The sequence below is a fragment of the Rhinatrema bivittatum genome, chromosome 4 (assembly GCF_901001135.1).
Source record: "Rhinatrema bivittatum chromosome 4, aRhiBiv1.1, whole genome shotgun sequence".
Taxonomy (NCBI): Eukaryota; Metazoa; Chordata; class Amphibia; order Gymnophiona; family Rhinatrematidae; genus Rhinatrema; species Rhinatrema bivittatum.
The window spans coordinates 286,741,467-286,766,501 of NC_042618.1; the positions used below are offsets into that span (position 1 = coordinate 286,741,467).

Below are 25,035 nucleotides of genomic sequence, written 5' to 3' on the forward strand. Positions count from 1 at the left end.
GGTCTTGTAGAGGAGTGTGGTTTGAGGGGTATGGAAAGTTGGAGTGAGGATTCCTGAAATAATGTTTTGTGGATAATAGTAAGTGTCTTGAAGAGAATTCTGTAGAATGGGTAGCCAGTGAAGTATTTTAAGAATCGGGGTGATGTGGTCCATGCGGCGGGAGTTAGTGAGGATCCTGGCTGCAGCGTTTTGCAGCATTTGAAGAGGTTTGGTAGAAGAGGCCGGGAGACCAAACAACAGCGCATTACAATAATCAATCTTTGAGAATAGTATGGCTTGAAGGACCGAACGGTAGTCGTGGAAGTGTAGGAGAGAGTCTTAACTGTTTTAATATTTGTAGTTTGTAAAAGCCTTCTTTGGTGGTGGTGTTGATGAATTTTTTAAAGTTCATTCTGGAGTCTAGGAAGGCTCCAAGGTCTCTCACTTGGTTTACTAGAGGTGTATTGGTATTGAAGGCTAGTGGGTTATTGTCATTAGGAGAAATGACTAGAAGTTCGGTCTTGGACGTATTGAGAACGAGGCAGAGACTTGAGAGAAGGAGGTTGATGGCATGGAGGCAACTGTTCCAGTAGTTTAGAGTGTCGGAGATGGGTTCCTTGATGGGGATTAGGATCTGCACGTTGTCTGCATAGATGAAGTATGTGAGGTTGAGATTATTGAGGAGTTGCATAGGGGAGAAGATATATGTTGAATAGGGTCGGCGAGAGCGAGGAACCCTGGGGAACTCCTGTTTGGCAGCTACAGGGTGAGACTCTTTGTTGATTATTTTTACTTTATAGTATCTATCGCTTAGAAAGGATTTTAACCAGAGGAGTGCAACACCTGAGATGCCTATTTCCATCAGGCGGTTGATAAGGATTGTGTGGTTGACTGTGTCGAACGCTGCCGAGATGTCTAGCAGAGCTAGTAAGAATGACTGACCTTTGTCGAGACCCAACAGAATGTTGTCAGTTAATGAGATAGGAGAGCTTCTGTATTTCTGTTTCCGAAAACCGAATTGCGATGGATATAGAATCGTGGGATTCAAGGTAGTCTGTTAGTCTAGTATTGACCAGTTTTTCCATTAGCTTGGCTATGAATGGTAGGTTAGCGATAGGGCGAAAATTTGTGGGGTTAGATGGGTCCAAGGTGGGGTTTTTTAGTAAAGGTTTCAGCGAGGCAGTTTTTAAAGCGTCTGGGACTGTTCCGTTAGTGAGTGAACAATTTATGATGTCAGCCAAAGGTTTGGCGATGATGTTAGGAATTGTGAGAAGGAGTTTGATCAGGATTTGGTCTATCGGGTGCGAAGAAGGCTTCATTTTCTTGATGATAGATTCTATTTCCAGGGTGATGTAGTATCAAAATTCTAGAGACCGTTTGTGTGTCGAACCTTGGCTCATTCCAGTCTTACCTTGTCCCAGTCCAGCTCCAGGCTTTCCCCATTCCAGTTCACCTGCTCAACTTGCTGACTGCTCTCTCATTTTTGACCATGTCTAGGTTTTTGAATTGGCCTGATTGCTGCCTGCTTGCCCTCTACCCGATTATACATCACCTGATTGCCACCTGCCTAGACCTCTGCTCGGATATGGACCCTACCTTGTTTTCTGCCTGCTCTGCCTTCGGCTGTGTCCACATGCTATTTGACCCCCTTCTTGCTGGTTCCTCACCTAAGTCGTACTGGCTTCCGAAACTAAGGGTTCAACTTGCAGTGGAAGAGGTTTGTTAAAGGTGAAGCCTAGTCCCAGTGCCAGCTTGAGCATGTCTACCTGTCAGTGTTAGCTTAGCTGTTCACCTGCATGGCTGTATCAATCATGTCACAGCCAAAGGACTCACATTCTGTGACAGAGTGTGCCTGGGGAGAAAAGCCAGATGCTGCCTTTCCTGCAGACAAGGCCTCAGAGAAGGGAGCACTTTTCTGAGGGGCCTAGAACCCAAGGAATGTCCATGCACCAGGGAAGCTCCCCCCCCCCCCCCAACCCCGCACCATCCTGATTGGTGGGAGATGATCATCACTGCAGCTACTAATGATACCTATTCTACTCTGGGAACAGACATCAGTACCAGTTGCCGGTACCTGACTGCCAGACAACTGTAAAGATCCTAATAGTGACTGAACCTGGCCTGTACTGACATTTTTGCTTTCAATGCAGGGGCACCAATGCTCTGCAAGGCCTTGTCCAAGGCTTGCTAGATATTCTTGTCCAGCTCCTCCTCAAAGATTGCTGATGCCAACAGTTTAGGAGGAAGGAGGAGAGGTCACATCTTCCTGGTAAAACAGAATTTTATCGATGGAAGACAACTGGAACCCTTGAAGACTCTTGCAGTTCCCAGAAATACATAAATGATGAGCTTTCCTCTTTTGTGGGAAATTTTATGGGGGTTCACAAATGCAGCCAGATTATCCCCATTCCTGGACTTTTGCATACATGCAGATAAGTAATAATTGCTTCTTCACCTTCACTTGATGCCAAAGTTAAGAACCCCAACCTTTGGTCTTCTTCAAATGGAAGAGCCAGATGGTTTGACTCTGCGATCCTTAGTGATGCTTGATGTGAAGAGGGTTCGATGCTGTCCTGATGTCAATGCATCACCAGCATAGCTTCCTGGGTCCCTCAGGCCAGATGTTGATGCTGGACTACTGGGCCTGAAGTGCTTCTCCATTAGGTCCAGCCAGGATTGGCATCTACTAGGGATCATGATCGTGAACTGATGACACCATGAGATTGTTATGCAATACCCCCAGGCATATGACACATCTATCAGGGATCCATGATAAACATGACCCTGTCACACAAGGGGCATCACTTGAAGCCGCTAGTAGAGTTATCCATGACTGGACAAAAAACTAAGGAGGCAAAATTGAACTCAATGACCATGATCGGTCGATGCCCTTTGGTGCACTGACTGGGTGCGACAATGAAATGGAAAAAGAAAAACATATCTAAGACACTAACGGAGGTTAAAAAAGACCACGGAGCCCCATGCTCAATGGATCCTGTCTCATTTTCTAGAGAAAAAAACCCTGAGCAGCAAAAATAAGAAAAAAACCACAACCAGTGGGCTCTGCAGAAAAGAGAGAGACTGATGATCCCTGCATGGATCCATGGGATAATGCTAGCTTGTACATTCCCAGTAGAACACAGTCAAAATTCTAGAAACTTTGATATAAAAATTCCGAGCTGGACTCCATTGGATGTCATCACCCACATGTGAGAATTGTCTTCCTGCATGTCCTCAGGAGAACAAAATAAAAGTACATCCATATGATGAAATTAATAAAATAATTAAATAAATTGAAAGATAAACCTCTCTCATACAAATCAAGAAACTAAACTTTAAAATCATTAGGGTCAAACAAGTACCTAAGTAGCCAAGTTTTAATTTGATATCTAAGAGTCAGATAATCTAATTCCCATTTGGAAACCATAGGCAGCAAATTCCAGAACGGCTCATAAAATAATATGGACACTAGCTAAATTGCATAAATTAATTCAGCTATATCTAATGACTATTGGTTCTGTATGAAAGAAACTGGGTTGTTTGATTTTATATATATACTAGCCGTTAAGCCCGTAACAACAGGCTACATTAACATTTTTTTTTCGGTCCATTTCCTTACCCCAATCTCCCCTCCCCCTCCCCCCTCATTCTCCCGTCCCTCTCCCCCTCATTATCCCCCTCCCTCTAGTCTCCCTCACACCTCCCCTCTCTCCTCCCCCTCCCCTCTCCCTCACTCTCTTCTCCCTCCCCCCACTCTCTTCCCCCTCCCCTCAGTCACTCTCTCCTCCCTCCCCCCTCCCCTCAGTCACTCCCCCTCTCTCAATCCCCTCCCCCCCCTCTCAGCTCATTCACAACCCCTTCGGATGGCGCAGACGGAAGATCTCAGAACAAAGCTGCTACCTGTAAGAATCTGGCTACATTTCCTACTTCAGGGGATAGTAAGGTAGAGCTTATTAGCATTCCAAAATAAGTCTCTGCTAAAGAGGGGTGAGAGCAGCAGAAATGAAGAGTAATTTGATTTTTGGTTTAACGCCCTTCTTCGAATTCATAAGCCAGCCAGAGCACTAAGGTCCTCACAACTTGATTTACTTGAAGTTCCATCAGTAAAACTAGCCCGTTTACATTACACAAGAGAGACTTCCTTCTCAATAGCGGCTCCTAATTGCTGGAACATGATTCCTTTTGATGTACGATCTATCGAGGATGTCAAAAAATTCAAAGCTATGTTCAAGATTATTTGCTGAAGCGTGTTTATAATTATTAACAATATACCTGTTAAGTCAGTGTATATTGCAACTAATGTTTGACAATTTTTCATGAGCCAGTCTTTACGAAGTGTTTATATGTAGTTGTTTTTTGTGTTAGTTTTTTATTATGTATGTAAATTTTTGTATATCGCTTAGACCTAACAGTGTAAAGCGATCAATAAATTTTATAATGAAAAATGAAAATGAAATGAATATGCTTGGTAACTTTTAAAAAGCATTTACATGCTTAAAAACAGGTTTTACACGCGTAAATGCATTTTACCTGTGTATGTGTGCTTTTGAAAATTACTAAAATATATGCCATTGAATTGTCCATAGGATATTCATGTATAAGTATACTTTGTGGGGCAGATTTTCAAAGGGTTACATGTGTAGCCCTGAGAATCCGCTTCCTGCGTGCGGCCGAGCCTATTTTGCATAGGCCGGGCGATGCGCGCAAGCCCCAAGACGCGCGTATGTCCTGGGCTTTAAAAGGGGGGCGGGTCTGGAGCCTCCAGGCACAGCGGCCTGCCCAGAGGTAGGCCGCTGTGCCTGGAGTTGCGCCTGCCCAGAGGCAGGTGCAACTTCTAAGTTAAAGATAAGGGGGGGTTTTAGGAAGGACTAAGGGGAGGGTTAGGTAGGGGAAGGGAGGGGAAGGTGGGGGGGGGGGGGCGGAAGGAAAATTCCCTTCGAAGCCCACTCCGATTTCGGCCTTGGAGGGAACGGAGGAAGGCTGCTCGGCTCGGCAGCGCGCAAGTTGCACAATAGTGCACACTCTTGTGCGCGTCGACCCTGGATTTTATAACATGCCGCGGCTGCGCACGCATGTTATAAAATCGGGCATAGATTTGTGCGCGCCAGGTTGTGTGAACAAATCTACACCCACGCGTAACTCTTAATATCCCGGCCCTATGTGCATAAATGTCTTTTTAAAATTGCTAAGATAGCATGCTGATTTACACGTGTAACTTCTTTTAAAAGAGCTTCCCATATGACCCATTTAGTCTGCCCTTTCTTCCAATTTATGTAGCCCTTACAATGCCCCCTTTGACTTTCAACCATGTTTTAAATTACTTAAAAATAGTTATGATGCCTTATATATATATATGGAAATGAAGGTGCATAAAAGATTATTGCTATGAAAACAAACTGAAAGGGGACAGCAATCTTCCCACATAATTCAAAAATATTTACAAAAATGCCTACCAGGAGTTTTTACATTTCAAATTTAACAGTGCTGAGATGTAGGTGCAAATGTGTTCATATTAAGGAGAATTTCAAAAAAGATTTATACGTGTACATTTAACTACTATCGTAGCAATTTTCAAAAGGCATTTGTGTGTGTAAAGTACACTTGCACGAGCAATTCAATGGCATATATTGTAGCAATTTTCAAAAGGACACTTACTCAAGTAAAGTGTATTTACGAGAGTAAAACCCAGTTTTGTGTGTGCAAATGCTTTTTAAATCAGGACCATTGTTCTAAAATATTTTTCAACTTTATGTTTTTTTTCAAAGTTTTACAGTTGTATAACACAACATCCTCATCTAAATAACTTTGGAGATTTTGTATGTCTTTTTTGTTTGGTGAGAGAAAGCTATTTTCCCAACAGGATGGCTGGAGCTGATGCTGACATTATATATAGCATCTGCATGAGACTAGCTCTTTTTAAAGAGTGCATGAATTACATTGTGTTATTTTATTTTAGTTATACTAAAACTGCCAGAAGAAAAGCACTGAACTTTGTAAATAACCGCAAGGTGTGGGATATGCTTTTAAAATATTCTGAAACTTGGAAATAAATGTCATCTCTAACATGTTTTCTTTACAAGCCTCTACAGAAAACATTCACTTCCCGTTTGCAAGGTTACAGAGTTTTCAAGGAAGAAAATGGTACATATGTTTTCTTAAAGTAACGCTGAAATTTCCTCCTAGATATCATGACAATGACAATTATCATACATCATATAACTGTGACTGTTAATTGCTATATCATCCCTTTTAATTACCTCCTGTTTGTACAGTTTTGCTGTAGCTCATGGATAAAGGCCCATTCATGCCAGTTCCATAGTCTCCTTTAAAGTAACGATTCAGAAGTATTTTTCTTAAAGTAGCACCCTTTTAGGAAAAAACAAACAAACAAAATAAGCTACTAATTTTATCTCTTAACTTTACTAAATCTTGAAACAAGTTCCACCTGGCTTCATTTTTTCAGGACAGGTGATCCAATCCTAGTTTTACTTCACTATGTATGGACTTGTAGCTCTGGTTTCCCTACTAAAAATATGACAAGTCCAGGTATGCAGTGAGATACAACCAAGACTAGAATAGACTGCCATGGAAATATGAAAACCATTGAAAATGTATAAATCAGACACGATATTTTAACACACCATTTTGCTCTGTAATGTTCCATAATGCCTAAAAGGAGATACAATTTTCTAAATCATTTTTCTGCAGATATAAAAGCATACATTGTATATATCTCAGCATGTAAAATTTGGAATATAAGATATAAAAGATCTGATTTAATGGTCTTAAGGACCTATGCAAATCAGTTTAGCATGCTTAAGACTATTTGTACACACTAAAAATAGCATGCATGTATGTTAAGACAGTTGTCCAACACTAAAATTAGCACATACTATATGCAAATGAGGGAGCATGATATGCACATCAGCCTTTACTAGACTCACAGTAAATAGCAGGATATGCTAATCTCCACCCACTATTTACTGTGGAACCTGTAAAGACAAAAGTTAACACCTGCTTTTCGACCAGGTATTAATTTTTTTTAGTAGACCTACTACCACAAAATCTACCAGTGCTGATCAGCCCAAAGTGAAAAGATCAATTAGCAGTGAGTTTCCTCCCCCCAAATCCCCAAAAGGATTGTGCTGCCCCGGCCCCCCCCCCCCCCCCCCCCCCAAGCAAGACTGCAGGGCAAATGCTTCCAAATCTACCCCGTAAACATTGATTTGCACCGAGTTTATAAAAGAAAGTGCATGTATGCTTTCCCTTTGAAACTGACTTTTGCACCTTTTTGTGTAGGTAGATTTTGTAGGAAAAGTAACATATGCAGACTTGAAAATTACAATCAATGTATTATTTTTCAAACCCATCTAAAGCATGTCTCTAGGAACACCTCCTCTAAATGCAACCAAATTATATGCAATATGGAACTCCAGGCATACTTTCAACCATGTTGATGGAGGGCAGTTATCAGACAGCTAAATTTAAATGAGTAAATTGCTATTTACCAGCATAGACTGGTATGAAAATTGCCCTCTTTACATTCCATGACTCTCAAATAACACAGAAAATACATGCCTGTCTCCCGGGCAGGGCCCATCAGTCCATGATAAAAATTAAGACTTGGAGAAACCAATTCAAAGAGGGAGGTCAGAGAGAGTCATGAGAATTGATATCCTGCTGTCCATCAGAGAACTCCTGTTACAGGTAAGTAACTTCATTTTGTCCAAGGACATGCAGGATGGCAGTCCTCACCATGTGCAGATTCCCAAACTACAGGCTGATTCAGATAAAAAATAGGGGAAAATGGAATAGTGCTAAAGGTACTACTGTTTTGGATGGTAATAGGCCAACTCTTTATCATTTTTCCCCTTTCCTTTTTTTTTGGTTGAAGCAGTCTGACCAATAATGAGCTCTAGAAGGGAATGGAGTTGGATTCACACCTCAGACAGACTGCTTTTGTTGCGTCCGGTCTCAGACGACTTCGACCCTTGTGCCTCACCTTTTTCTCAGCTCTCCCTGCTAGCTTTGGGAAGATGGCCTACCACCGCATCTGCAACTGCACTCTCCGGCATCCCTGGAACGGCTATGGTGTTGCCTCCCGCCATATTTCTCCCAAGGACCTCCTAGGGTGCGCGCGCTACCCACGTCTTTATTCCAGCTATGGCGCGAAACTCGGGGGCGTCCCCCTCAATTGACGTCATGCCATCCGGGTATGTAGCCGTACTTGTTGCTAGCTCATTGAGTTAGCAAGGATTGGTCCTCGGTCGGTCTAAGCTACTCTGCCGCTTCCGTGCCGCCGCTGAAAGCTCTCTCTCTGCCCTTCAGTGTATTGTCTAACCTAGGTACCCGCTCCTTGGGGACCCTCTGCTTTATTTCAGGTGCCTTAATGGGATCAGGTACTCGCTCCTCGAGGGCCTGCGCTCCCTGCCTTGGTTGCCTGTACCATCTACTTCAGCCTGGTGGAATCACCAACCTACAGCTGCCATCTAGTGAGTAATCTAACTCTCAGTCTGTCTCATCTACAGCATTGCCTTGCCTGGGAAACCTACACAGAAATCCCGTATACCAACTTGGTGAGACGGGTTCCCTCTGCCGAGGGTCCCAGGGCTGCTACCTCTGGATAACCTCACTACTGCCACTTCTGGTGGTACACTTCAAGCTGTACAATAAAAGAGCTAAATTCTGTGTTTGTGCGTCCTGAATCTAGCCCAGAACTGTGGCTCCCCACAGGGCTCCTCCCCATGGGCGTGGTCATCTGCCACAGTACCCAAGAATCCACACAAATACCGCTAAACCATAACAGTTTTTAAAATATAGTTTTTACAGCAGGGGCCTCTGCCAATAAAGGGGTGCGTTGGTGAAGCATGTTAAGTATTCAAAAAGAAGAAAAATCAGAAATAAACAAAACTACCTAAAGGTATATGAGAGAGAAAACATAACCAGCAAGGTCCTTTGAGATACAACTTCTGCATCTTCAGAAACTTTCAGTGCAGTTTCTATAAGATGAGAGAGCAAAGAAACATGACTTGCAGGCTCAGAGGAAAAAATGAGACTGAGGTACCCTGCCTGGGTGGTAGGAAGATGGCCCTCAGCTGCACAAGTTCTATGCTGTGTTCCACTGGATGATGTTACCCACATGTGGGGACTGCTATCCTACTTGTCTTTAGAGAAAAATGGAAATAATATAAAGTTTATTGCCTCAATTTTTTGCAGATTCAAACTCTGCATCAGAAATTAGGGGAATTTGATACTTTTTAAAGCTTTTGTGGCTAAAGACAGCATTCTTCCTGCTAACTAGAAACACTCTTCAGAAATTGGCTTGATAGTGGAATAACAGACTTTTCAAATCGGTTATTTACACTTTCGGATAATAGAAGGACTAGGGGGCACTCCATGAAGTAGCAAGTAGCACATTTTAAGACTAATCGGAGAAAATTTTTTTCACTCAATGCACAATAAAGCTCTGGAATTTGTTGCCAGAGGATGTGGTTAGTGCAGTTAGTGTAGCTGGGTTCAAAAAAGGTTTGGATAAGTTCTTGGAGGAGAAGTCCATAAACTGTTTTAATCAAGTTACTTACGGAATAGCCACTGCTATTAATTGCATCAGTAGCATGGGATCTTCTTAGTGTTTGGGTAATTGCCAGGTTCTTGTGGCCTGGTTTGGCCTCTGTTGGAAACAGGATGCTGGGACTTGATGGTCTGACCCAGCATGGCAATTTCTATGTTCTTATGTCCACGTTTTAGTAATGTGTCAGGGTTGGAGTTATTTAAAATATTATTTTAATAGTTTTTTAAACTTTTCTCGTGAACTTGCTAAGGCGAGATATGTTTCCAAAGATTCTTTACTCTAAAAATGCTTTTTATTACTCAAGAGTTTAAGATATTACCCATAATTGCAATTTCAACAGGAAATCTTCAGGCTACTTTTGCCCTGGAGCTCGACAAAAAATTGATAATACATCTTTTCTTCATACTTTGGATAAGGAATTTATGGACACATCCTTTTCCAAAGTATTGGTTACCCCCGTTTAATGTAAAACCGATGTGATTATCCCTTGAAATGTCGGTATAGAAAAGTTTTAAAATAAATAAAATAAAATAAATAAATAAAATATCCAAGATGTTTCTCTCATGACAACGTAAAATGTAAAATTTGTTAGCAATGCGTAGTAAGGTATAAAATAAGGGGGGACAACTTTGCCCTCAAATATCCTAATTGTTTGTATCTAAGTCCAACTTAATTAATAGCAGGTAATGGAATTCTCCTCCAAGAGCTTATCCAATCCTTTTTTAAACACAGCTATACTAACTTCACTAAACCATATCCTCTGGCAACAATTACAGAGTTTAATTGTGCGTTGAGTGAAAAAGAACTTTCTCCGATTAGTTTTAAATGTGCCACATGCTAACTTCATGGAGTGCCCCCCTAGTCTTTCTATTATCCGAAAGAGTAAATAACCGATTCACATCTACCCGTTCTAGACCTCTCATGATTTTAAACACCTCTATCATATTCCCCCCTCAGCCATCTCTTCTCCAAGCTGAAAAAGTCCTAACCTCTTTAGTCTTTCCTCATAGGGGAGCTGTTCCATTCCCTTTATCATTTTGGTAGCCCTTCTCTGTACCTTCTCCAGTGCAACTATATCTTTTTTGAGATGCGGAGACCAGGACTATACACAGTCTTCAAGGTGCGGTCTCACCATGGAGCGATACAGAGGCATTATGACATTTTCCGTTTTATTCACCACAGCACACTGAACCGATGAGTTCAATGTGATATCCACTATGATGCCTAGATCTCTTTCTTGGGTAGTAGCACCTAATATGGAACCTACAATGGTAGGTAACTAGAGCATGGGTTATTTTTCCCTATATGCATCACCTTGCACTTGTCCCACATTAAATTTCATCTGTCATTTAGATGCCCAATTTTCCAGCCTCACAAGTTCTTCCTGCAATTTAGCACAATCTGCTTGTGATTTAACTACTCTGAACAATTTTGTATCATCTGCAAATTTGATTACCTCATTCGTCATATTTCTTTCCAGATCATTTATAAATATATTGAAAAGTAAGGAGTCCCAGTACAGATCCCTGAGGCACTCCACTGCCCACTCCCTTCCACTGAGAAAATTGTCCATTTAATCCTACTCTCTGTTTCCTGTCTTTTAGCCAGTTTGTAATCCACGAAAGGACATCGCCACCTATCCCATGACTTTTTACTTTTCCTAGAAGCCTCTCATGAGGAACTTTGTCAAATGCCTTCTGAAAATCCAAGAACACTACATCTACCGGTTCACGTTTATCCACATGTTTATTAACTCCTTCAAAAAAGTGAAGCAGATTTGTGAGGCAAGACTTGCCTTGGGTAAAGCCATGCTGACTTTGTTCCATTAAACCATGTCTTTCTATATGTTCTGTGATTTTGATGTTTAGAACACTTTCCACTATTTTTCCTGGCACTGAAGTCGGGCTAACCGGTCTGTAATTTCCCGGATCTCCCCTGGAGCCCTTTTTAAATATGGGGGTTACATTAGCTATCCTCCAGTCTTCAGGTACAATGGATGATTTTAATGATAGGTTACAAATTTTTACTAATAGGTTTGAAATTTCATTTTTTAGTTCCTCCAGACAGTAGTGAGATGTGAAAACATTAACAAACAACCACGTAGCAGCTTTGCATATGTGTTCAATGGAACTAGAGGTGAGATAAACAACTGAAAGCTGCTTAAGGTTCTCACTTGATGAATCTGTAACCAGTCAATGCATATCAGCATTTGATACAAGCCTGCTAGTCAATTACAAAAACTTCTTTTGGAATTTGCCATTCCCAATTTATTGGAATCAAAGGACACAAAAAGCAAAGATGCTTAAAAGTGCCTCCTTGGGAAATATGCTAGGGCTCTTTCAGTCTAAGGAGTGAAGAGTGCGTTCTCCTCTGTGTGTATGTGTCTTGGAAAGAAAGTAGGCAACATAATAATTTGTTAATGTGGAATGCAAATATCACTTTGGAAGGAATGTGGGGTGAGTTTATAGAACCCTATTATAAAAAAAACTGTAGAAATGGTAAATAGGAAACCAGAGCCTGTAATTCTTATACTCTTCATGTCAAAGTGGCAGCAACAAGGAAACTTTCCAGATAAGCAAGTCCATTAATCTTAAGGCAGCGCTCTGCTAAGAACCATGTTCTTTGGATCCATGCCACACTAGAATGCACGCTCCACCTTCTGGTTTAGGTGTCAATAGATAGAGTCATTAGATCTGCTGGGACACATAGTGAGAGACCCACATCTAGAATTTGTGGGGTTATCCACTATTTAAAGGATTGCTCGCATCTTGGGAGTTATAAAGATTTGGTGGGATAAAGACTAAAAGAGAGGGATCCCACTGGTCTTGGAAGGCCCACTGAAGACCTCAAATGTGCAGATTAGAGGAATTGCTGCTTCAATTTCTAATCCAGTCAGTCACTTTAGAGCCCATACGAAGGGCATTCAGTTTATTTATAAGTTGCTTATGAGGAACCTTGTCTAATCTGACGCTTTAACCTGATCCAACTCTCTAGTCTCCCATTCAAGAACTTGATTAGATTCCTCTGACAAGATTTATCTCTGGTAAAAACCATGCTGCCTTGGATTTTGTAGCATGGTTGTGAGCCCTTGGTACTGTGGGGGTAGAAACAGTCTTGAGTCGGAACTCAGATAAGGGGGTTCTCCATCTGTGTTCTCTTTTCACGAAAATTTTCCACCACAGTGAGTAACTATGGGAAAGAAGACAGAGAACTAGCTCTTGAGAAATGGCATCAATGGCTTGAAGGAGATCAACATTACATTACCAATTACACCGATCGCAATAATCTGGTACATGTTCATCATGCGCAATGGCTGAATGCTCAACAGGCCTACTGGTCCTTGCTTTTTGTGCTCTTCAACTCTGAGCTAAGGTACAGGCCAGCCAACAAGAACATTAGAGCACATGTCCTTTCCCAGTCCTTCCTGACAGAGGACACTCCAGAAACCCTCAGATATATTATTGACCCAGCCTGGATGCTCTTGGCCACCACCACCATGACCGTCCCTCCAGGGAAGATGCTTGTCCCATGTAAACTCAGAGAATCCAGCAGAGGCACCTCCTGATGATCTCATTATTCTTGTCTTCATGGTCAGTTTTCCCCTAGGCTGGCTTCAGTGTCTCTTCCTGCTCCTGTGGGCCCTCGTCCTTCATCCTCCTCTTCGCTCATCTTCCTGACTTGGATTTCTGGCTTTGACCTCTGGCTTGACCTCGAATTGCACCTTGACACTGTGTGATCCCTGGCTGTCACTGATCACTGCCTGCTTCCCACCTCTGATCGAACTCTGCCTGCCTCAACTACTGCCTGAACCATGACACCGAGAGAACTCTGATCATATCCCAAACCAGACTCCACCTGCCTGCCATCTGCCCTACCCGCAGCTCAACTCTGACCCCACTATCATCTTGTTCTGGCCAGAAATGTCCCCTATGTAATGGAACTTCACCTCCACAGAGGCCCGCGCATAAGTCCAGCCAGCCCCGGCATCCGAGAGCTCAACCTTAGAAGAACATGAGCTGGTATTGGTGAAGCTCCAGTTGTACCTCTGTCTCAGCCAGCTATGCCTGTCGATGGTGGGGAGATGCAGGGCTCCTCAGGTTGTGCTAACTCCCTCTCAGCTTAAGGGGCCTTGCTCACAACAATTTATATACAGCATAGCATAATGTCAACATTGGTAGTTCAAAAACAGCAATAAGGCAATCAATTTTCTTCAACTTTGGTTCCTCTCCCAGAGGTATCAAAATGAGTCGAAAGCAGATAATGGAGTTTCTCAGTGATAAGCTCCCTAAAGGAACAAGTGTCTTCTTCCCTAATAATTTTATCTCTGAGGGACTTGGTTCATCTCCCATATTTGGCTCATGGCCCAGACAGCAGGGGAATACTAGATTCTAATCAGAAATATGTTCTTTTCAAAGATAAAGCTAATCACTTTAAAGAAAAAAATTGTAACATCTCTGCAGAACTTAATCATATACTGATTCCTCAACTTACCCACCCTTCACTGGTCTGTACTCTCACTGACTTCAAACTTATTGACACTGACATAATAGTCCACATGATTTCAAAATCAAAACCCTCAAACAGTCCTTTTAATCCTTGCTCAGGACACTTATTAAAAGTGATAAAAGAATATATTTCTCCATTTTTAACTAAACTAGCTAATTCTTCATTTACAACCAATATTTTTCCATCTTCACTAAAACAAACTTCTATCCTCCCAATTCCAAAAAAGAAAAATATTGATTCTTTTGACTTGTCTAATTATCGCCTAATAGTTTCATTACCATTAATGTTACGCCTGTCGGTCGCAGACGGCTGCGACCTCTCATTCTCCTCTTTTTTTTCCGCTCCATCTAGTCTAGGAAGAATGGCGGTGTCCGCCAGTTCATACCAACCTCTCCAGTGTTCCTGGGACAGCGTGGGCGCTGCCAGCCGCCATCTTGGACCTGGAGTTAACTAGGCGCACATGCAAAGGCTTTATTTGTATACATCATAGCGGGATCCTTGGGGGCATCTCCACCTGATGGCACAAATGTATGCCCGATTTTATAACATGTGCGCGTAGCCGCGCACATGTTATTAAATCCGGGGTCGGCGCACGCAAGCGGGTGCACACTAGTGCACCTTGCATGCACCAAGCCCTAGGGGAGCACCGATGGCTTTCCCCATTCCCTCCGAGGCCACTCCGAAATCAGAGCAGCCTCGGAGGAAACTTTCCTTCGACACCCACACCACCTTCCCCCTCCTTTCCCCTATCTAACCCGCCCCCCAGCCCTACCTAAATCCTCCCCCTACCTTTATTTTGTAAATTACACCTGCCTCTGGCAGGCGTAACTTGCACACGCCGGCCAGCTACCGGCGCGTGATCCCCTGGCTCGGCCACTGTGCCGGAGGCCTCGGTCCCACCCCCGCCCCTTTCACAAAGCCCCGGGACATGCGCGCGTCACCAGGCCTTTGCAAAATAGGCTCGGTGCACTTAACCCTTTTAAAATCCGCCCCTTATTGTTCTGAACTAGAACATTATCTCTTAGAAGCAATGATGTGTTAAACTTATATGACATGGAGTGTTCAGGGGAGAGAGTGAACTATAAAGGAACTCCTTATTAAAGATTTTTTCATTTAGTGCTACCTGACAGAGCTTTGAATCCCTGACAATCCAGGGCAAAAAGTTCTCCAATGCAGTGTGTGATCCACTTGCCTACTACCTACTATGGGATGCTTATGTAGCAATTCACTCCATCTGCTCCATGATGGCTTTCCACTGATGTGGGCTAGGGGGATGCATGTCAGTTATGTCACTGGAGGAAGAGGCCAGGGTGTCAGCCTGGGAGATTCACGCCCCCTATTCTAGCACTCTCCTGCTGCTGATGCTTCTTTGACTGGCAGATGCGGTCTGCGGGCTAGTGCTGGCACCCTCCTTTGAAGACCTGAACAGGTGTTTTGTTCTTAAATGATGTAGCATGCAGTGTTTGCAAGATACCCTAGTACTTTTCTTCCACTGATGCAATTACAACAGTGAAACACTCTGCAAAAAATGGGTCCTCTTCACTCTGAAGTTCCTCCACACCTCGGATTTCTTATGAGACTACCTCTCCTTCTTAGTAGGCTTGGGGAGATGATGCTACTGGGGCTCAGATTAGGGACATTCTGAGAGGCAAAAGGCCAAGGGCATCATTCAAGCCCTCCACTACTAGTTCAAGAAAGGATAGTATGCCAATAACTAGACCCTTTAACTTCTCCACAGCTACTAGCTGTTTAGAGGAATCATGTTGAGAAGCCTCAACATGATTCCTCTAAATCACTTTAAAAACAGAAGAAAACCGGAAGGCTTATCTGCATATTCTATCCAGCAGCCCCCGGGAGAGGACTCCAAAGATCACAGTGAGTGATCCAGGGTTTGAATTCCACAGCCCAGCTTCCAGAGACCTCACAACCCTTGCAGCAGAAGATGACAATAAGCATGCGCCTAACATAGCACACACCTCAAACTTCCTTACTATACTCTATCCATTTACCTAGCTATACCTTATGGGGCAGATTTTAAAACCTGCGCGCGGGCGCAGATTTGTTCGCACAACCCGGCACGAACAAATCTACACCCGATTTTATAACTTACATGGTGTGCTGTGGCCGCTGTGCCTGGAGGCTCAGGCTACGCCACGCCCCCCCGGACTGCCTATGCACCGCCCCTTTTTGCAAGCCCCGGGACATATGCGTGTCCCGGAGCTTGCACGTGCCGCCGAGCCTATGCAAGATAGACTCGGCGCGCGCAGGGGGAGGCAGGGGTAGGTTTTTGGGGTTGCGCACTTATTTTATGCACACAACCCTTTGAAAATCTACCCCTATCTTTTTACTAGACATTATCTGTTTTTGTTTGGTTTTATATGTTTTGATTTTATATGGAAAATTTTGTTTGTCGGAGTAATTTGTTGCAGATTTTATACATAAGGAATTGAATTCAAAGCAAGAGTCAATAAATTGGGTGACTAGGAAGATATAGGTAGATTAATTGTAGTGTGTTGAGGGTCATTGCCAGACACATATAAAATAAATCCATAGACTAAAAGAACTTTAGGTAAGCATTACATTCCTGCTCCCTTAGACATTTTAAAATGATAACAAAATCAACAAAATTATGATGCAGGAAGTAGTCCAGCAGCGAGAGGGAGGCTTTCCAGTCTTTTGCACTGAGTGCCACATGTATGATTACCTCTCAGCTGGCAAGAGGTTATATGTGTGTGCTAAGTGCATAGAGCTCTGAGCCCACAGAGAATGAGTCAGATCGAGAGTGCAGACCTGGAGGAGCTAAGGGAGACAGAGTGGAATATAGAGGAGACCTTCAGGGACACTCACCTCCAATCTGGTATCCCCGTGCTGCTTTGGGGGGGGGGGGGGAAAGGTCACCTGGAAGGAAAGTATCAGCTTGATGAGATAGGAAGAAATCCTGTAGCGAGGACCTGCCCTCAAAATTAGGTAGTATCCTCTTGCACTGAGGATAGGTCTCCAGGAGCATGTGCCCGGGAGAGAAGGGTTAGGACAGCCATTATAGTAGGTGATTCAATTATTAGGAAGGTTGATAGCTGGGTGGCTAGTGGACATTAGGATTGCTTGGTAACTTGCCTGCCTGATGCAAAGATGGTGGACCTCATGTATCACATAGATAGCATTTTAGATAGTATTGGGGAGGATCTGGCTGTCTTGGTACATGAGGGAACCAATGATATAGGAAAGTGCAGGGAGGTGGTTATGGAAGCCAAATTTAGGGTTTTAGGTAGAAAGCTGAAATCCAGAACCTCCAGGGTAGCATTCTCAGAAATGTTCCCCGTCCCACTTCCAGGATTGCCAGAGGCAGGCAGAACTCCAAAGTATCAATGCATGGATGAGACAATGGTGCAAGGAAGGGGGTTATAGATTTGATAGAAACTGGGCTTCATTTTGGGTAAGGGGGGGCCTTTTCCGAAATGATGGGCTCCACCTTAACCAGAGTGGAACCAGGCTGCTGGCACTAACCTTTAAAAAGGAGATAGCAAAGCTTTTCAACTAGATGATGGGGGAAAGCTGATAGTCGCTCAGAAGCGTATATTTGGAACGATGTGTTTTTGAAGGATATTAAGAGAACAGGGAAAATAGGGCATCCCAGTAGAGAGGTTGCAATAAATGCCAAAGAGGACTAGGTGCCTTTAAATAAAATGCAGAAAGATTCCTAATTACCCCTGTCAACTGATGAGCTGGTTGTTAATACAAATAAGAAACAAACTTTGAAATGTCTATATACAAATGCTAGAAGTCTAAAACATAACATGGAAGAGTTAGTATATTGCACTGGATGAAGAAATAGATATAAATAGCATAAGAACATAAGAACTTGCCATGCTGGGTCAGACCAAGGGTCCATCAAGCCCAGCATCCTGTTTCCAACAGAGACCAAAACCAGGCCACAAGAACCTGGCAATTACCCAAACACTAAGAAGAACCCATGCTACTGATGCAATTAATAGCAGTGGCTATTCCCTAAGTATAATTGATTAATAGCCATTAATGGACTTCTCCTCCAAAAACTTATCCAAACCTTTTTTGAACTCAGCTACACTAACTGCACTAACCACCTCCTCTGGCAACAAATTCCAGAGCTTTATTGTGCGTTGAGTGAAAAAGAATTTTCTCCGATTAGTCTTAAATGTGTTACTTGCTAACTTCATGGAATGCCCCCTAGTCCTTCTATTATTCGAAAGTGTAAATAACAGAGTTACATCTACTCGTTCAAGACCTCTCATGATCTTAAAGACCTCTATCATATCCCCCCTCAGCCGTCTTCTCCAAGCTGAACAGCCCTAACCTCTTCAGCCTTTCCTCATAGGGGAGCTGTTCCATCCCCTTTATCATTTTGGTTGCCTTTCTCTGTACCTTCTCCATTGCAATTATATCTTTTTTGAGATGCGGCAACCAGAATTGTACACAGTATTCAAGGTGCGATCTTCACCATGGAGTGATACAGAGGCATTATGACATTTTCCGTTCTATTAACCATTCCCTTCCTAATAATTCCTAAAATTCTATTTGCTTTTTTGACTGCTGCAGCACACTGAGCCGATGATTTTAAAGTATTATCCACTATGATGCCTAGATTTTTTTCCTGGGTGGTAGCTTCTAATATGGAACCTAACATCGTGTAACTACAGCAAGGGTTATTTTTCCCTATATGCAACACCTTGCACTTGTCCACATTAAATTTCATCTGCCATTTGGATGCCCAATCTTCCAGTCTTGCAAGGTCTTCCTGTAATGTATCACAATCCGCTTGTGATTTAACTAATCTGAATAATTTTGTATCATCCGCAAATTTGATAACTTCACTCGTCGTATTCCTTTCCAGATCATTTATATATATATATATATATATATATATATATATAGAAAAGCACCGGTCCAAGTACAGATCCCTGAGGCACTCCACTGTTTACCCTTTTCCACTGAGAAAATTGACCATTTAATCCTACTCTCTGTTTCCTGTCTTTTAACCAGTTTGTAATCCACGAAAGGACATGACTTTTTAGTTTTCGTAGAAGCCTCTCATGAGGGACTTTGTCAAATGCCTTCTGAAAATCCAAATACACTACATCGACCGGTTCACCTTTATCCACATGTTTATTAACCCCTTCAAAAAAATGAAGCAGATTTGTTAGGCAAGACTTCCCTTGGGTAAATCCATGTTGACCGTGTACCATTAAATCATGTCTTTCTATATGTTCTACGATTTTGATCTTGAGAATAGTTTCCACTATTTTTCCCTGCACTGAAGTCAGACTCACTGGTCTATAGTTACCCGGATCGCCCCTGGAGCCTTTTTTAAATATTGGGGTTACATTGGCCACCCTCCAGTCTTCAGGTACAATGGATGATTTTAATGATAGGTTACAAATTTTAACTAATAGATCATAAATTTCATTTTTGAGTTCCTTCAGAACCCTAGGATGGATACCATCCGGTCCAGATGATTTGCTACTCTTTAGTTTGTCAATCTGGCCTACTACATCTTCCAGGTTCACAGTGATTTCTTTCAGTTCGTCTGAGTCATCACCCCTGAAAACCATCTCTGGAACTGGTATCTCCCCAACATCCTCATTAGTAAACACGGAGGCAAAAAATTCATTTAATCTTTCTGCAATGGCCTTATCTTCCCTAAGAACCTCTTTAACCCCTCTGTTATCTAATGGTCCAATCGACTCCCTCACAGGTTTCTTGCTTTGGATATATTTAAAAACGTTTTTATTATGAGTTTTTGCCTCTATGGCCAACTTCATTTCAAATTCTCTCTTCGCCTGTCTTATCAATGTTTTACACTTACCTTGACAATGCTTATGTTTTATCCTATTTTCTTCAGATGGATCCTTCTTCCAATTTTTGAAGGATTTTTTTTGGCTAAAATAGCCTCTTTCACCTCACCTTTTAACCATGACGGTAATCGTTTTGCCTTCCTTCCACCTTTCTTAATGTGCGGAATACATATGGACTGCGCCTCTAAGATTGTATTTTTAAACAATCTCAGAGACCTAGTAGAAGGAGGACAACCAATGGGACATTTTGATATCAGGATACAAATTATATCGAAATGACAGAATGGATCAACCTGGTGGAGGAATGGCACTATATGTTAAAGAAATCATTGAGTCCAACAGAATAAAAGTTATGCAAGAAACAAAATGCAATGTTGATTCTTTATGGATAGAAATTCCAGGTGAAAAAGGGAATAAAATAATAATGCGGGTGTATTACTGTCCACCTGGCCAGAATATGAAATGCTAAAAGAAATTAAGGAAGCTAACAAAATCAGCAGCACAGTAATAATAGGTGATTTCAATTACCTCAGTATTAACAGGGTGAATGCTACATCAGGATATTCTAGAGGAGTAAATTTCCTAGATGAATTACAGGACTACTTCATGGAGCAATTGATATAAGAACCAACAAGAGGGGAAACTATTTTAGACCTAGCTCTCAGGAGAACACAGGATTTGGTGCGAGAGTTAACAGTATTGGAGCCACTTGGCAACAGAGATCAAAACATTATCAAATATGACTTAATAACTTGAGGAAGTGCAAAAAAGAAATCTACGATGACAGCATTTAACTTTCAAAAAGGTGACTATGATAAAATGAGGAAAATAGTTAGCTCAGGCATGGATGTTGTTTAAAAATACCATCTTGGAAGCCCAGAAAAGATGATGTCCAACATTAGACAAGGTGGAAAGAAGGCTAAATGACTACCAGCATGGTTGAAAAATGAGGTGAGAGAGGCTATAGTATTTAAAAGAATATCTTTCAAGAAATGGAAAAGGGATCTAAATATAGGAAACAGAAAACAGCATAAGAACTTGCAAGTCAGATGCAAAGCATTAATAAGGAAGGCAAAGAGAGAATTTAAAAAGAAGCATGCTGTGGAAGCAAAATCTCATAATAAAAGCTTTTTCAGGTACATTCAAGGTAAAAAGCATGTGAGGGAATCACTTGAACCGTTAGATGATCAAGGGGTAAAAGAATCACTTAGAGATGACAAAGCCATTGTTATGCACCCCGTCCGCGCCCAGCCCTGCACACAGGCCTGCTCACCTTCATGGTTCCACAGCAGGTCCCGAGTCGTCCTCCCTAGCAGCTGCTGCTAGTGCTTTCAGGCTCCAGCATCCCACAGCGGTGGTCACCAGGCCTTCCACTGCGCACCAGGCCTTACGCCGGAGCTCGGCGTCCTCAGCTGTGTCGGCCACGCCCCTACGCGCGCGCGGACTGCCCGACCTCTTGTAGGGCCAAGGGCGGGTCTTAGCTCCTTGGCGCACCCTGATTGAGTCCCCGTTATAAGGAAGTCATTGCTTGAACTTCCTTGCCTTGGCAATCGGGTCGGCGTTTGTGCTAGATTGTCACTGTGTTTGTTGCTTGCTCCTGTCTTGATACAAGTCTCGTTCCAGGATCCTTCTTTCCAGTTCTGTTCCTGCTTCCTTGTACTCCAGTGAACCTCCTGTTCCTGTTTATCTACCCAGGTAGTACCCAGGACTGTCTTACTGGTACTGACCTCGGATTGTTCCATGACCTGCCGCCTGACTCCAGTCAGTCTCTCGACTTGCCTGCCTTTGACCTCAGTCCGTCCCTCGACTCACCTGCCTGCCTCCTGACTCCAGTCTGTTCATCAACCTGCCTGCCTGCTGCCTGCCTTCTGACCTCGGCCTGCCTGTGATCTCATCTGACCTCTGAAACATGACCCCTGCTTTGCTGACCACTCCTCGGATTGACTCCTGGACTTTAACCTCTGCCTGCCTGACCACGTTCCTAGATTCTGGCTCTGTTCCTCGCCTTGTCATCACCCATGCTCTTCTGGTCCTCCTTGTTACATCGGACCTCCTGCTTTGAACCTGACTGCGCTCCCCTTCAGTCCGTCCCTCGACTCGCCTGCCTTCTGCCCGTGGGCACACTGGACTTTCACCTTCCCAGGAGACCCTGTGAGGCCCACCTAAGTCCAAGTGGCCTGGGACCCTAAGGGCTCCTCCCGGGGGGGACCTCGGGCTTCCAGTGGTGAAGTTCTACCTAGCCTCTGGCTAGGCTTATAGAGTATAATTATGAATTATACTCTATAAGCCTTTTTTGGCTTGGCTGAAATGTTTCATCGACTGGGCTAAGTATTCTCTCTTCAACGTTCTTTTTGTGGGAATTTCTAAAAAAGAGAATTCTGGATAGTTTAAATGTGGGAATCTTGGTATTTTTTCATTTGAAAAAACCGTTTGGTAGTCTAAGTAATATCTTCATTAAAATATTTTTTGGGAATAAAAATTTAAGGAAACAGATTTAGCAAAATGACAATAAATGATTGAATTTACCATATTGCTCTGAAGGCTGAATACAGCCTGCGGCCCATTGCGTGGTGAGAGGCTGCAGATTAAAATTTGAGAGCGATCTCTATGATATTGTCATTTGCTTTTAAAAAATTTCTCTCTAGATTTTTGTGATTGGATTGTGATCCTTTTACCTCTCTTTACGTTTTGATGTTTGATAGATATACCCATGCCAGAAATAATATTCAATGGCGATGATTCAGAGGAATTGAAATAAATCTCAGCGAACCTGGAAGATGTACTAGGGCAAATTGACAAACTAAAGAGTAGCAAATCACCTGGACCAAATGGTATACATCCCAGAGTGCTGAAAGAACTGAGAAATGAAATTTGCAGACCTGCAATTGGAAATTTATAAACTATCAATAACATCATCTATGGTACCTGAACACTGGAGAGTTGTCAATGTAATGCCAATTTTTAAAAAGGGATCAAGGGGTGATCCAAGAACTTACAAACCAGTAAGTCTGAAGTCTGTGCCAGGCAAAATGGTAGAAACTATCATAAAGAACAAAATTGCTGAACATATAGATAAGTATAGTTTATTGGGACAAAGTCAACATGGATTTAGCCAAGGGAAGTCTTGCCTCACAAATTTGCAACATTTTTTTTGGCGGGTGTAAATAAACATATGGATAAAGGTGAGCCAGTTGATATAATGTATCTGGATTTCCAGAAAGCATTTGGCAAAGTCCCTCATGAGAGACTTCTTAGGAAATTAGAAAGTCAAGGGACAGGTGGTAGCTAATGGGTTAAAAGATAGATAACAGAGAGTAGGGCTAAATGGTAAATTTTCCCAATGGAAAAAGGTGAACAGTGGAGTGCCCTAGGGATCTGTTCTGGGATCGATGCCTTTTAATATTTTTATAAATGATCTGGAAATGGGAACAAGTGAGGTGATCAATTTTGCCAATGACACAAAATTATTCAAAGTTGTTAAATCACAAAAGGATTTTGAAAAATTGAAAGAGAACATTGGAAAACTGGGCATTCAAATAGCAAATGAAATTCAATGGAGACAAGTGTAAAGTGATACACCTAGGGAAGAGTAACCCAAATTATAGATACAAAATGCAAGGTTCCATATTTGGAGTCACCACTCAGGAAAAGGATCGAGGTGTCATCGTTGAAAATACATTGAAATCTTCTGCTCATTGTGCAGCAGTAGCCAAGAAAGTAAACAGAATGCTAGGGATTATTAGGAAAGGAATGGGGAATAAAACAAAGAATATCATAATGCCTCTGTATCGCTCCATGGTGCAATCTCATCTTGAGTACTATATTCAGTTCTGGTCACCACATCTCAAGAAAGATATAGCAGAATTAGAAAATGTACAGAGAAGGGCAACCAAGATGATAAATGGTATAGAACAATTCCCCTATGAAGAAAGGCTAAAGAGATTAGAACTTTTCAGCTTGGAGAAGAGATGGCTGAAGGGAGTTATGATAGAGGTTTATAAAATAATGAGTGGAATGGAATGCGTAAACTTTAATCAGTTGTTTACTCTTTCTAAAAGTACAAAGACAGGGGACACATAATGAAGTTACTGGGTAATACATTTAAAACTATTAAGAGAAAATATATTTTTACTCAATGCATAATTAAGATCTGGAATTCATTGCCAGAGGTTGTAGTAAAAGCTATGAGGTAGATTTTAAAAACATACGCGCGCGAACAAAAGTATGCTGGATTTTATAAGATACGCTCATAGCCACACGTATCTTATAAAATCCGGGGTCGGCGCGCGCAAGGGGGTGCACATTTGTGCAACTTGCGCGCGTCGAGCTCTGCGCGCGCTGCCCGTTCCCTCCGAGGCTGCTCGGAGGGAAAAAAGAAGTGTGAAGCTTGCTGGGCAGACTGGATGGACCGATTGGTCTTCTTCTGCCGTCATTTCTATGTTTCTATGTCATACATCGTTGAAAACAGTAAACGGTCGCATTTCCCCCGAATTTTCGTCAAAAAATCATTTTTCGGCTTAGTGCGCGCTAACAAAAATAGCAAAAAGTAACAAAAAGTAACAAAAATTAACGGTTTTTGTTAGTGAGTGCTAACGGGAATTAGCGCGCACTAAGCCAAAAAACGATTTTTCACGAAAAAAAAACCGTCAATGGCCAGACGAACCCAAAAGCGGGAACAATCGGGCACCCGATTCACATCCCTAATTATTAAGACAGAGCTGCAGAAATCCACTGCTTCTTCTTGGGATAAGCAGCTTGGAAACTAGCTACCCCTTGGGATCCTGCCAGGTACTTGTAACCTGGCTTAGCCACTGTTGAAAAAAGGATACTGGGCTTGATGGGTCCTTGGTCTGACCCAGTACAGCAAGTTTTATGAGTCAGACCAAAGATCCATCAAGCCCAGTATCTTTTTTCCAACAGTGGCCAGCTACATTAATTGCCTTTACTACATACTTTGACCATTACTACCAGAGCTTAATTCTGCATTGCATGTTACTTAGTAACGTGTCCCCTAGTATTTTTTTTTTTTAAGGAGAAAACAACCAATTTGAACTCCACTCATGATTTTATAGACCTCTATCATATCTTCTCCCTGGTGAGACCTCATTTGGAAAACTGTATACAGTTCAGGAGACTGCATCTTCAAAAGGA

The 25,035-nt window shown here is 42.4% G+C and overlaps 1 protein-coding gene across 1 annotated transcript in view; it reads right to left on the bottom strand.

Moving 5' to 3' along the window:
* Window positions 1-25,035, bottom strand: part of ITPR2 (inositol 1,4,5-trisphosphate receptor type 2) — a 1,380,003-nt gene that overhangs the window by 429,880 nt on the left and 925,088 nt on the right. The window contains 1 exon segment of the mRNA XM_029597493.1: window positions 6,237-6,345. Coding sequence (XP_029453353.1) covers window positions 6,237-6,345 — 109 coding nt within the window.